The 12284-nt window shown below is 43.4% G+C and overlaps 1 protein-coding gene across 1 annotated transcript in view; it reads right to left on the bottom strand.

Annotated features, from left to right (window-relative positions):
• NOL10 (nucleolar protein 10) overlaps positions 1 to 12284 on the bottom strand; it is an 89977-nt gene that overhangs the window by 62651 nt on the left and 15042 nt on the right. Inside the window, exons 9-12 of the mRNA XM_003984501.6 lie at positions 8915 to 9000; positions 6358 to 6436; positions 4502 to 4651; positions 2469 to 2535 (exon numbers count right to left, since the gene is read on the bottom strand). Coding sequence (XP_003984550.2) covers positions 2469 to 2535; positions 4502 to 4651; positions 6358 to 6436; positions 8915 to 9000 — 382 coding nt within the window. The remainder of the gene's footprint in view (positions 1 to 2468; positions 2536 to 4501; positions 4652 to 6357; positions 6437 to 8914; positions 9001 to 12284) is intronic.

Below are 12284 nucleotides of genomic sequence, written 5' to 3'. Positions count from 1 at the left end.
GTCTCCACGATGTCTTCGAAACCTGGCGGGTAGTTTACGCTCAGAGCACACCTCACTCAGTTCAGGTCGGTCACCCTGCCAGGTCTCAAGGGCCACACGCGGCCACACGCGACCATGCAGCTTCCGTCTCTCAGCACTAGCTGCCCTTCAAACTCTCACCCCCCAGGGGCACCAGGGTGGCTCAGTCGGGTTAAGCGTCCGACTTTGGCTCAGGTCACCGTCTCACGCTTCGTGAGCTGAAGCCCCACGTCGGGCTCTCTGCTGTCAGCGCAGAGCCCGCCTCGGATCCTCTGTCTCCCTCTCTCTCTCTGCCCCTCCCGGGCTCTCCTGCTCTTCCAAAAATAATAAAATCAACATTTAAAAAAAAAAAATCCTCTCACCCCTTAACCCAGCCGCCCGCTCACCAGCCTCGTGCCAACCTCAGTGCCACCTGACTTTACTCCTCCTCGTGGGCAGCTCAGACCCGGTTTCGGGCCGTCTGATACTCTCTAACGGGGACCCCGACATCCTCATCTGCAATTTATTCCTGAACTCGTCCGCACTGGACGTCACCCCACCACTGCAACAAGACCCTCTCCGTGACCACAGACACACAGCGCCTCATCCTTCTCGGGACAGCAGCACGTAACTAGAAAGGGCATGGGCTCCAGAACCAGGAAAGGCTGGCTCTACCCGAGGCCCTGCCACAGCCAGCTGAGCCACCAACTCCGGCCCAGTAACTCAACAGTTCTCACCTCCTGAGACGTGAGACAGACAGACAAGGAAAAAGAAAAAAACGTGTGTGCCACTAACTACACAGGGTTCTGGAAAGATTAAATGACGCGTGGTCATCACCGAGCCCGGAAGCACAGGAGCATTAAGAACTTGTTCTCTCCTTCCCGCCTCAACCTCAGTCGCCCTCAAGCTTGCCGAGCAGGGACCACTGGATCGCTTGTGCCTTAGCTTCTGCTCTACTTCGAGATCTGTCACTCCTTTTATTGCCATTCTGTCCGTTCCTGTTAAGTTTCTCAGCTGGCACCTCCTTCTCCTCAATCCCCGCTGAAGCGGACTCGGGTCCTGCTGTGTACACATTCCCATGGTGATCTCACGCACTCCCACCTCTGAAAGACGCTCTGTTTACAGGCCTCCACACTTTGCGACCGCAGACCTGCTTCTCTTGAGACGGCACTTTCTACGTGCACCTGACTTGGCTCCCGCTGCAAGGTGGTGGGGCAGGGCAGGGCCTCACGAGCACTTGGGAAACACGCTTCTGGGCCCTCCGCCCGGATACTCTCAGTACGTCTGGGACTGGGCCAAGGAACCTGTCCTTTTTAAAAAGCTCCCTGGGTGATACTGACAGCGGCCAGGTTTGAGACCCTCTGCCAGACACTGTCACTGTCCCATCGCCTCCTAATAATATTCAAATGTTCAAAAAAGAAAACAATCTCTCTAAACCTGCTCTGTCTCCTATGTTCTCAATCAGCTCAGAGCATCCCCTCCTAACTTTGGTTCAAAACCGATGTACCTTTTAGAGGACGGACAGCACAATCTGAACAGGTCCCGACTACAGACCGAGCCCAGATCATTCAGCACATCCCTCCCGGACCTCCTCCACCTTGGTTCCCAGGAGGGCCACCAGGGCTCTGGCACGTAAGGCTCCATCGCTTTCCCAAACGAGCCCCACCGATGGGACCCTGTAGCATCTGCCACAGCCTATCCTTCTTGCCGTTCTCACGCTGCTCCCTCCCAGGGACGTGCCTCATCTCGCCGCCCCACCTACCGAATCTCACTCACCACTCCAAACACACCTGAACAAACATCTCCTCTGGCATCTCCCCTCCCCAGTTGCCCTGGCTGAGCCTTTCTCTAACACGCTGGCGAAGTGCTGTTTGTACACACATGACGGGTCTCTCCTGCTCTGCCTTGTGTCCGTCTATCAAAATGGGCTGGGTCTGTGCTCCGAACGCAACACTGCTTGAGAGCGGGAACTATTCCCATTTTCTTTCCTGCCCCCAAATTCTTTACCAATTTGTCTCAAATGTATTGTAAAATCTTGAAATCCACGATGTAATCCTCAAAACAGTATACAACACAGAAGATACCAAAACCCCTGGCTTCGTGAGCCTCGTGGGTTATCGGGCAATCCCAGCCTTCTTCAAACTTCTAACCTCAATTTCCACACGCTATTACTAATCACATAAAAGGGTGAAGAGCACACTAAAATAGCATCTCACCTGCCACCTACCTATATATTGTTACCAGTTTCTACTAATAGCTAGGCTGGCTACGGGCTGAGTCACTGAGAGTGCCATTTTCTGAATCATCCACACCACTTCCTGCTCTTGATTCTTCCAGTAAATACAATATCCAAGAACAGTCCTGACCAAGCCAAACCCCGTCTTAACAAATGAAATGAAATGTGTTTAAAACCCAATAAAGCACAACTCAGATTTATCTCACTGAATGACCCATCGCTACATACCGCATACCTGAGCCGGGGTAGAGGCAGACATCATTAATGTCGTGTTCTGGTTCCAAGGAAGTAAATATTTTTCCCTAAAAGAATAGGCAAAAAGGAATTATTAAAACAGTTAAAGGAGGACAACTTCTGGCAATGCTGAGTAAAGAAAACAAACTGGAGGTATGACATAGCCACGTGGTTATGTGTAAACGGTACTGTGTAAAGAAATAAAATCACCTGATTGAAAATAAAGAATTTAAACTACGGTAGAGAGCTCATTTTATCAATTTATCAAATGCTTTCACTTTAGAAACAAAGAAACTGAGGCGAATGGGGGAAAAGCGACTTAACCAAGGAAATAAATACAGTTTCGCAGATAATGTTTTCATAGCGGCAATGGGCAAAGTTTAAGATAAAGTTGTGCATCAACTCAGGAAATCTCTCATAATCTGGAGTTAAACTCGTTGAACTCGTAATCCCCAGTCAAAGCCGTACTCAAAGAAACCAAAGACTGGGAGGGAGTCAACACGGCAGGACGAAGACACTTTCTGCCAACTGTATACCATAAGGCCTTGAGGAGGATCAAGGAAGACAATGGGTATAAATGATAACTTACAAAATGAAATCCTGTAAATACGCAATGAGTTACTTACACAGGAAAGACTACCACACTTCTATTTTCAATGGGAGAGAGGGGAGGAACGTGCTATATTTTAAATTAAGAGAGGGAAAGTAAAAGAAACAAAAGAGAGGAGAAGATGGGAATGGGAAAAGGTGATGAGAAAGATAAATAAGGAAAAGCAAGTCAAGCAAAACCAAGTAATCCGGGTGTTGGTCAAGAGGGCGTATTTAGTCATAACAACAACGCCAAAATAAAACTTATTGCAGCAACGACGGCAGGATAATTTCAAGCGCTGGTGTTGAAAATGTCTGCCAGCTCTCACGTTTATTAACTCGCTACCAGAGGCTCCCAGGGCAAAGGAGAGGGGACAGTTAAGGCACCGGGAGGACGGCTCCCGCACGCTCGGTGAAAAGCTGAAGCCAAATTCTAATTCGAGACAGAGCTAGGAACGGTCAATACTCTGCGAGTTAGCCAAACGAAGAGTGGACACAGAAGTGATGCTCCAAGCGGCCAGGAACCCCAGGGCGTAGCTGAGGGGTGATGAGGTCGCGTCGCGGGCCGCCGTGTCGGGCACACGCGGGCCCCCGGGACAGGCCGGGCCTGTCCTCTGGCGCTAACGCTGCGGCCTCTGGACCCTGCAACCCTCTTCACCTCAAAAATGAGTTAAAAAAATAAAAAGGAAGTAACGCTTTTTGACTCAAGACACGAAAGTTTGTAACTAATTAAACGCAAAGGGCTCTTAAAAGCAACTGCTATACTGAATACATTTTCTCCCAGTTTGCAGACGAACTAACCTTTCACTAGTTTCTCCAAAGTTTTAAAATGAAAGACGAAAAGCACAAGGCAGACGAAAACCAGAAATATGGGCTTTTGTTACTTTTACTTTTTCACTGTTACTTGGAACTGAGGGGAAAGAACAACAGATAGTTTTAAGAAAATACTGCTTTTTAAAAAACCACTCTAAGGAATTACCGTGAAGGGGTCATTTCCAAAAGCCAATTCTTTTGAGATTGGTTTTAAGAGGTATGAAACTGAAATACATAATAACACTGACATGGAAAGATAATTAGTTGCTCATAAAAACTTTCCCAAGGCTGTGAGAGAGCCTCAGGATCTAGGAGGTTCTCATGGGGCGATGTTTTTAAAACGTGATTTACGCTACCCAAGCAAACACGGTTTTAAACGTGATTTACGAACCCAAGCAAAAGGCATGCCAGTTCTAGCAAACCGGGAAAACTTCGTAGCAGGAAGAAGGCAGCCTGGACTACTTTATCTCAGTGGGAACATGAGCTCTGCTGAAGTACCTGTCTCCCAGCTAAGCTCCCAAACAGGGACTCGGCATCTTTCTCAAGAGCCCACGTAACTCAAAACGGGCAACAGAAAGAAAAAAATCCTCAGGAAAATACACTAATAAGCTATGTCAACAAAAAAGTACATACTGAGTTCTTGTTCCACATTTTGACGATTCGTGAGTCTGCAGACAAAATCAAATCTAATGAATCCTGGAAATGAAGTGACTTAATGGGCAGCCCGTACTGGTGATCCTTAACCAGCAATGGCTTATCTGATCGAAGATCATATAATAAAACCTAAAAAAAAAAGAAAACAAGTTATTTCTGTTTCAACAAATTGAACATATTTATCTTAAAAAGCAACTTTGTAAACTTTGAATAATGGCTACTATTTGTTTCACTACCTTTTTATGAGCACAGTGAACACTTACTCAGGGCACAAAGATTTTATTTTTTTTTTTAATTTTTTTAATGTTTACTTATTTTTGAGAGAGAGAGAGAGAAACAGAGCACGAGCAGGGGAGGAGCAGAGAGAGAGGGAGACACAGAATCCGAAACAGACTCCAGGCTCTGAGCTGTCAGCACAGAGCCCGACACGGGGCTCAAACTCACAAACCGTGAGATCATGACCTGAGCCGAAGCCGGACGCTCAACCGACTGAGCCACCCAGGCACCCCACAGGACACAAAGATTTTAAAGTCAGACAGCAAAAATACTCTAGAAAAATCTCTTAAGTTTACCTGTAGAGTACACATTTTTTTTGTTCAATTTTTTTTTAATGTTTATTCATCCTTGAGAGAGAGAGCACAAGCAGGGGAGGGGCGGGGGGGGGGGGGCACAGAATCCGAAGCGGGCTCCAGGCTCCGAGCTGTCAGCACAGAGCCCGACGTGGGACTCAAACACACGAACCATGAGATCATGACCTGAGCCGAAGTCAGACGCTCAACCGACTGAGCCACCCAGGTGCCCAAAGTACATGGTTTGATTTAACTGGAAAGTAAGTTTCTGGCACACTAAGATTGAGAACTACTGAGCTATATTAAGAAAGGAACAAAAAGGAAAATTTGTAAGAACTTGTGCCATTTGGGAACCGAACCAAATATATATGCGGAGGGCCTACTAAGTACCAAGCGCTGTCGCAGCAACTGACAGAAATAAGAATAAAAGGCTTAGTGAAGACGATCCTGGCAGATCTGCGACAGATGGGGGTGGCAAGGTTAGGACTGTTGGGGGAGGGGAGGGGAGGGAAGTGGGCAGGCAGGGCAGGTCTCTTCTGAGCCTTGTCACTAGAGGCAAGAGGGCTGGGGAAGCTCGCTGCCAGTCCCTGGTGACAGATCCTCTGTAGACCCTGATGACAGAGGTGAACTCCACTGGAAGCAGGGTCCAGACCCGCTCTGGAGAACAAACTTACAAGTGTGTGAATTCTGCCTTGAAGTAAAGAAGGGAAGAAAGAAAGGATGAAATTAACCCTCGGTAGCCGCTCAATCCATCCCTGTCAGACCAGCTCTGCTAAGGTGTGTTACTGCCTGGGATGTGGTCAGTGGTGCTCGGAGAGAAAAAAGGTTCCTTGTACAAATAAGTCGTTAAACACACTTGTTAAACACATTTCTTGTCTAGGGGAATCTCAGAGCCTTCAACACATATTGAAAAGCACTGTGAGCCTCCAAGAGCAGGAGTCTGGCAGAATTCCAGATTCTGTAGACCACAGAATTCCGTTCCACACACTCTGGAAAATGTTGTTGTAAACCACGGTCAAGAGAATGCCTGAGGCATACCCACACGGTACCTCCAGCTCGACAGACCCTCAGACCCACCGTGAAGGCCAGAATCAGAATTTCTCAAGGTACTAAAATAGAGGATTCTGGAGAACCCACTCCACTCTGGCCAAAACAAGAATGCTTCATTTCCTGTTCCCACAGTGAACAGAAAGTATTTCCCAGAATACATACATGTCTCTGAGATACTAACGTTAAGTGCGAAGTTCTCAATTTAAACATGTTTACCTGCCCGGTAGATGTTCCAACTGCCATGGTCAAGGCTCCATTAAATTTCAAAGCAGAGATTGTTGGTAAACTGTTTATCCTGAAAGGCAAAATATTCATGTTCATATATATATGGTCAAACTTTCCAAGTAAAAAGTCGTTATTAATCTGCAATACTCTCTTTTGGAAGTTTTTATTTACTTACTAAGAGAGAGAAAGAGCAGGGGAAGGGCAGAGAGAGACGGGGACAGAGGATCCGAAGTGGGCTCCATGCAGACAGCAGAGAGCCCAATGCAGGCCTCAAGTTCATGAACCAGGAGGTCATGACCTGAGCTGAAGCTGGATGCTTAACCAACTGGGCCACATAGATGCCCCTATTAATCTTCAATTCTAAAGGGGAAATCACACTTCTACCCTTATGTTTAAAAAAAATCATTGCATCAGGGGGCACCTGGGTGGCTCAGTCGGTTGAGCGTCCAACTTCGGTCAGGTCATGATCTCACAGCATGAGTTCAAGCCTCGCATAGGGCCCTGTCCTGACAGCTCAGAGCCTGGAGCCTGCTTCAGATTCTGTGTCTTCCTCTCTGACCTTCCCCTGTTCATGCTCTCTCTCTGTCTCAAAAATAAACAAACATTAAAAAAAAAAAAATGCCCCACCAAGGGCAAACGAAGCCACTAAAAACTATTTGTGAATCAATATTCTATTTAAAAAAAAAAAAGAATATTTCTAAAGACCACAGGAGAGATTATCTTTTCATATCCCTTCTTTAAATTTTCTATGTTCACTTCTATTACAGTCATAAATTTAAAGCAAAAACAACCTTAAGACATAATCATAATACAAAGAACGCTGGCCTGTTTCCTCAAATGACTTTTCTAAGAAGAAATCGTCGATGACAGAGCTTATAAATAGAAACCAAGTCTCTCCATTTTAATTCAAAGACAAGTTAATGTTTATGAGCAAAAGAAAATTAACTTTTCTGCTTCCTAGGGAGTGGGTAAATAGCTTTCTCTTACAACTGACTCCCTACTTTCTAAAAATAAGCAGGTATTGGATTTGTTTTCTTTCATACCAATATAATGAAATGTTGAGAAGCATTTTTGTTGGTTCCTTCCATTGACAAACAGAGCTTCACAGTAATTCAGTAACCTGTGTGTTAACGTTTAGAGATTTTCTGTATGTGTGTTATATTTCACAACAAAAATGTCTGATTCTAAGAAAAAAATGAATATAAAATGAGTGAATTTTCCACTTTAAAATTCTTTACTATACTCCATATTGTGATCAGTGAAGTTGTTCATTAGTATTACTTTAATAAAACTCAGCAAGAGGGCAAAAATTTCCTATACTCCCTTTAAGTGTCATGATTAACAGATGAAAAAAAAAAATCAACTTATTCTTTACTTATATCAGGGAAAATATATTAGAAAAAGACGTCTTTCCAGATCAGTGATTCTTAACTTTTCTCCAAGTCAAGCTTTACATAAGCTGATTTTTCAAAAGACGGAACTATACAGGGGTGCCTGGGTGGCTCACTTAAACGTCTGACTTCTGCTCAGGTCGTGATCTCACAGGTTCATGAGTTCAAGCCCCATGTCGGGCTCTGTGCTGACAGCTCAGAGCCTGGAGCCTGCTTTGGATTCTGTGTCTCCCTCTCTCTGCCCCTCCCCATACTTTCTCTCTCTCAAAAAGTAAATAAACATAAAAAAAAAATTTAAAAAGATACAACTATATAAATTCTTCTCTCCCCCAGAAAAACGCAAATGACACAAAAATCAGCAGTAATTTAGAGGGTCCACGTTCTCTCTGTACCCCACTCATCAAACACCCCACCTCCCACATGATACAACTACAGACAGGTAAATGTTTGACCAGCTGAAATGAATAAACGCTAATAAAGTTACATTACTGCAAACATCAAGAGCCCAGAGAAAGGAAGTTCCTGAACCGATTATAGCAAATAATCCCATGTTAAGAATCTGACCAAGAGAGTATAAGACTGCATACTAATGCGAGCTCAGAAAAATGTCTGAAAACATGTACCAAACAGTAACCTCTCTGGTGAGTGAAGAAAGGACAGGGGGCTTATAGTTCTTACTTAATTCAGGCATTTAGAAGTTTTTAGCGCCCAAGTGTGTTACTTTTCTGATTGTTATAAATGTAGCAACTGGCAAACAGGAACGAGAAAATCTCAGAAACACTTGCCTCTCTCCAAGGTAGAACTCAAAGTACATCTTTCCTTTTCACTTACTGACAGGAGTGGCAACCTCCCGGTTCTATCACTAGACCCTAAAGAATTGGAAATACAAATTCCTCCCGTGCATCAATTTTAATACAATTCCACAGCAACTAACAAAAAAGACATTCTATGTAGCACCTGAGAAAGGAATTCTGTCTGGCTTTCCCACTTAGTGAACTTTTCCAAGAGAAGGATTTTTACATAAAATAGTCACAAAACTACAACCTTAGACATGAGTCTGAAGAATTTCATCCTTTACTGATTTTAACCTGGTATTGACACATGCGTTTAAATCATAAGCAAATAGATATTTAAAAAGTACGTCAATTCCCACTTACTCTGAATCTGCCGTGACGCTACTCAGTGCACCGTCTAGCAGACCGACTCTACTGCGAGTTCTTGGGTCCCAGCACTCCACACGACCCTCAACACACAAAAAGTGGTAATTTTACACAAGAGCTACTGCCAGGTATTTTTAGACAAACACCAAAAAAGGCCTTATTAACACAGTCTCGTGGGAGATAAGAATTTAACTTTTTACCTTAATACCCTTTTTAATACTGTCAAATGTTTTATGATAAGCTGAGTTTGCTTTAGAATTGAAAGAAAGAAAAAAGAAGAAAAAAGAAAGAAAAAAAAGAAAGAAAGAAAGAAAAAGAAAATGGATGATTGGTTAAGAAAAGAAGTCCAAAATGCAATGCATGATCCCTGTCTGGACCTTGGTTTGCTTGGGAGGGTGGATGGGGAAGGAGCTGTAAAAGACACTTTGGTATATAACTGGGGATATCTGAATACTGTATCAGCATTAAGTATTTAATATGTAACATTATTGTATCAATTTAAATTTCTTAGGGATGATAACAGTAATATGATTTATAGGAGAGAGTCCTTGGGTTTTGTTTTTAAATGTTTGTTCATTTTTGAGAGAGAGAGAGAGAGAGAGAGAGAGAGAGAGAGCGCACACGTGAGAAGGGGAGGGTCAGAGAGAGAGGGAAACAGAGGACCTGAAGCAGGCTCTGTGCTGGGGCTCAAGCCCACGAACTATGAGACCATGACCTGAGCCAAAACCAAGAATTGGACGCTTATTCTTGGAGCCACCCAGGAGCTCCAAAGTCCCCGCTTTTAAGAAAAACATTTCAGAAGTATTTAGGGCTAAAATATCATAATGTCTGCAACTTGTTTCCAAATGGCTCAAAAAACGTATTTCGTATAACACACATGCACATTTTTATAGCAAAAGAAAGCAAATGTGCAAAATGTATATAAGTGATTAGTGAACTATGTTTTCAACTTTGCAGAAAGTGAAGTTTTCAGATTTTCAGATTTTTTTAAAAATAAAAAGCAAGAAATTAAGCAAATAGAGCAAATAAAGCAAAACACGAAAAAAACAAACTGAGAACTGCAACCAACAGAGTAAGGGAACAAGTGGCATAACCCATCTAAGAATACTACGTGATCACTGAAAAGAATGACTTAGATGTGCATATACTAGAAATGCGTCCACAATCTGTCAGGTAAAAAAAAGTTTACTTAAAGAAAATAGTATGGGGGGCACCTGGGTGGCTCAATCCAGGAGTTATGCATCCAACTCTTGACTTCAGCTCAGGTCATGATCTCAGGGTCATGGGATTGAGGCCCCCCCATCTTGGAGCCTGCTTAAGAGTCTCTCCCTCGGTCTCATAAAAAAAAAAAAAAAAAAAAAAAAGGTATGATCCCACTGTCTTTTTTAAAAAAATGACTGTACTAACAAAGAAAACCCTGAGAGGACACACAATGAATCATTAACAGTGTTTAGGAAGCGTAAGGAAACAGGACTGGGGTAGGCAGAAAGGGAGCTACGCGTCTCCCTTTTTACTCTTCTGTATTTATCCAATTTTGTGATGATAAAAAAAATAAAGATTTTTTAAAAAACTGTTTACTATAACAACCACCTTAAAAAGTCAGACCTCAAACATCCTTAAAAGGCTTGACCTCGTGAGTCATTTAGTGTTCTTACAAATGTGTCTGTCACAAAGATAAATAAAGGAAATCTTAGATTCATGCAGCAAGCAATTCCAAGTGGTCTGGCCTTCATGCCTTCTCAAAATGAGTTAACAGACTTTATGGACAGAAAAAAGAAAAATCACATTTCAAAAACAAAAAAACAGGTATGCAGATAAATTCCAGAGTAAATACAAACTTTTTTTTTTTTTAACCATAACGGCTCTGTGTGACCTAAATTTGAATATTTGTTGCTAGAGCCCGCACTCTTACGTACTCCAAAAAGCACAAAACACAAGCCCTTATTGTTGGATTCTGACAGTAAGTAATAACACCTGTCACAGACAAAATAAAAACCCAACATGGAATATCCGACTTCATGTAAATGTGACTGTGGAAGTCTGGTCTGACTACGCATACCAAATGTCAAGCCCCCCGGTAACCGGTAATCCAGGAATTTCAGGAACCCCGCCTTCAGGCAAGAGCGGGTCCAGTCTCCCCTCAGGGACAGGCTTAACCAACAGCTGGTGAGGGAGTAGCCTGCTCTGGTGGATACCTTCTCTTACAGGGCAAGTATCGTAAGGAGTAAACTGGTCTGTGAGGACTCTATTTAAAAACTACTTTTCCAGGGGCGCCTGGGTGGCTCAGTCGGTTAAGTGTCCGACTTTGGCTCAGGTCACGATCTCACGGTCCGTGAGTTCGAGCCCCACGTCGGGCTCTGTGCTGACAGCTCGGGGCCTGGAGCCTGCTTCGGATTCTGTGTCTCCCTCTCCCTCTGATCCTCCCCCATTCATGCTCTGTCTCTCTTGGTCTCAGAAATAAATAAACATTAAAAAAAAACAAAACTATTTTTCCGAAGAAAATCTTTTAAAACCTCCCCTTGGTAATCTCAAGAAAAGTACTTACCAAGAGAATGCTTCATTGGCCTGATTGAGGCACAATACTATTATAATATATTCAACACAGTTTTATATATTTTCATTAGGCCAACTGTGTCCATTTCGAATCCTAATCTTTTAACATAAAAATAATTTGATGAGAAGTGCGCCTGGGTGGCTCAGTCTGGGTGTCTGACTCTTGATTTAGGCTCAGGTCATGATTTCACAGTTTGTTTGATTGAGCCCCAGGTTAGCTCTGCGCTGACTGTGGAGCCTGCTTGAGATTCTCTCTCTCCCTGTCTTCCTGCCCCTCCCCAGATTGCACACAGTACTCTCTCTCTGCCTCTCAAAATGAACAAACTTAAATAAATAGGGGCACCTGGGTGGCTCAGTCGGTTGAGCGTCCGACTCCAGCTCAGGTCATGATCTCGTGGTTCATGAGTTTGAGCCCCACACAGGGCTCTGTGCTCACAGCGCAGAGCCTGGAGCCTGCTTCGGATTCTTTGTCTCCCTCTCTCTCTCTCTCTGTCCCTCCCCACTCATGCTCTTTTTCTCTCTCTGTCAAAAATAAATAAACTTTAAATAAGTAAATAAATAACTTGAGAAGAGACCTAAATTTCATCCACATGGGATTGGGTTAATCAACTACAGTACATTCTAACAAAGGAATCCTAGCCATCAGTTTTTCAAAATTAGTTTAGCATTATAAGTAATAAGTACAAATGTATAAAGATGCATGGTCTATACTATTATGTTAAAAAAAAGCAAATGAAGAGCTACAGTATATAATTTCATCTTTGTAAAAAACTTTAAAAATACCTAACACGTACGTATACCTGCATATACCTAG

Source organism: Felis catus, chromosome A3 (genome assembly GCF_018350175.1).
Source record: "Felis catus isolate Fca126 chromosome A3, F.catus_Fca126_mat1.0, whole genome shotgun sequence".
Lineage (NCBI taxonomy): Eukaryota > Metazoa > Chordata > Mammalia > Carnivora > Felidae > Felis > Felis catus.
The sequence above is the reverse complement of the archived record's forward strand: the minus strand, read 5'-3'. Positions and strand labels throughout refer to the sequence as shown.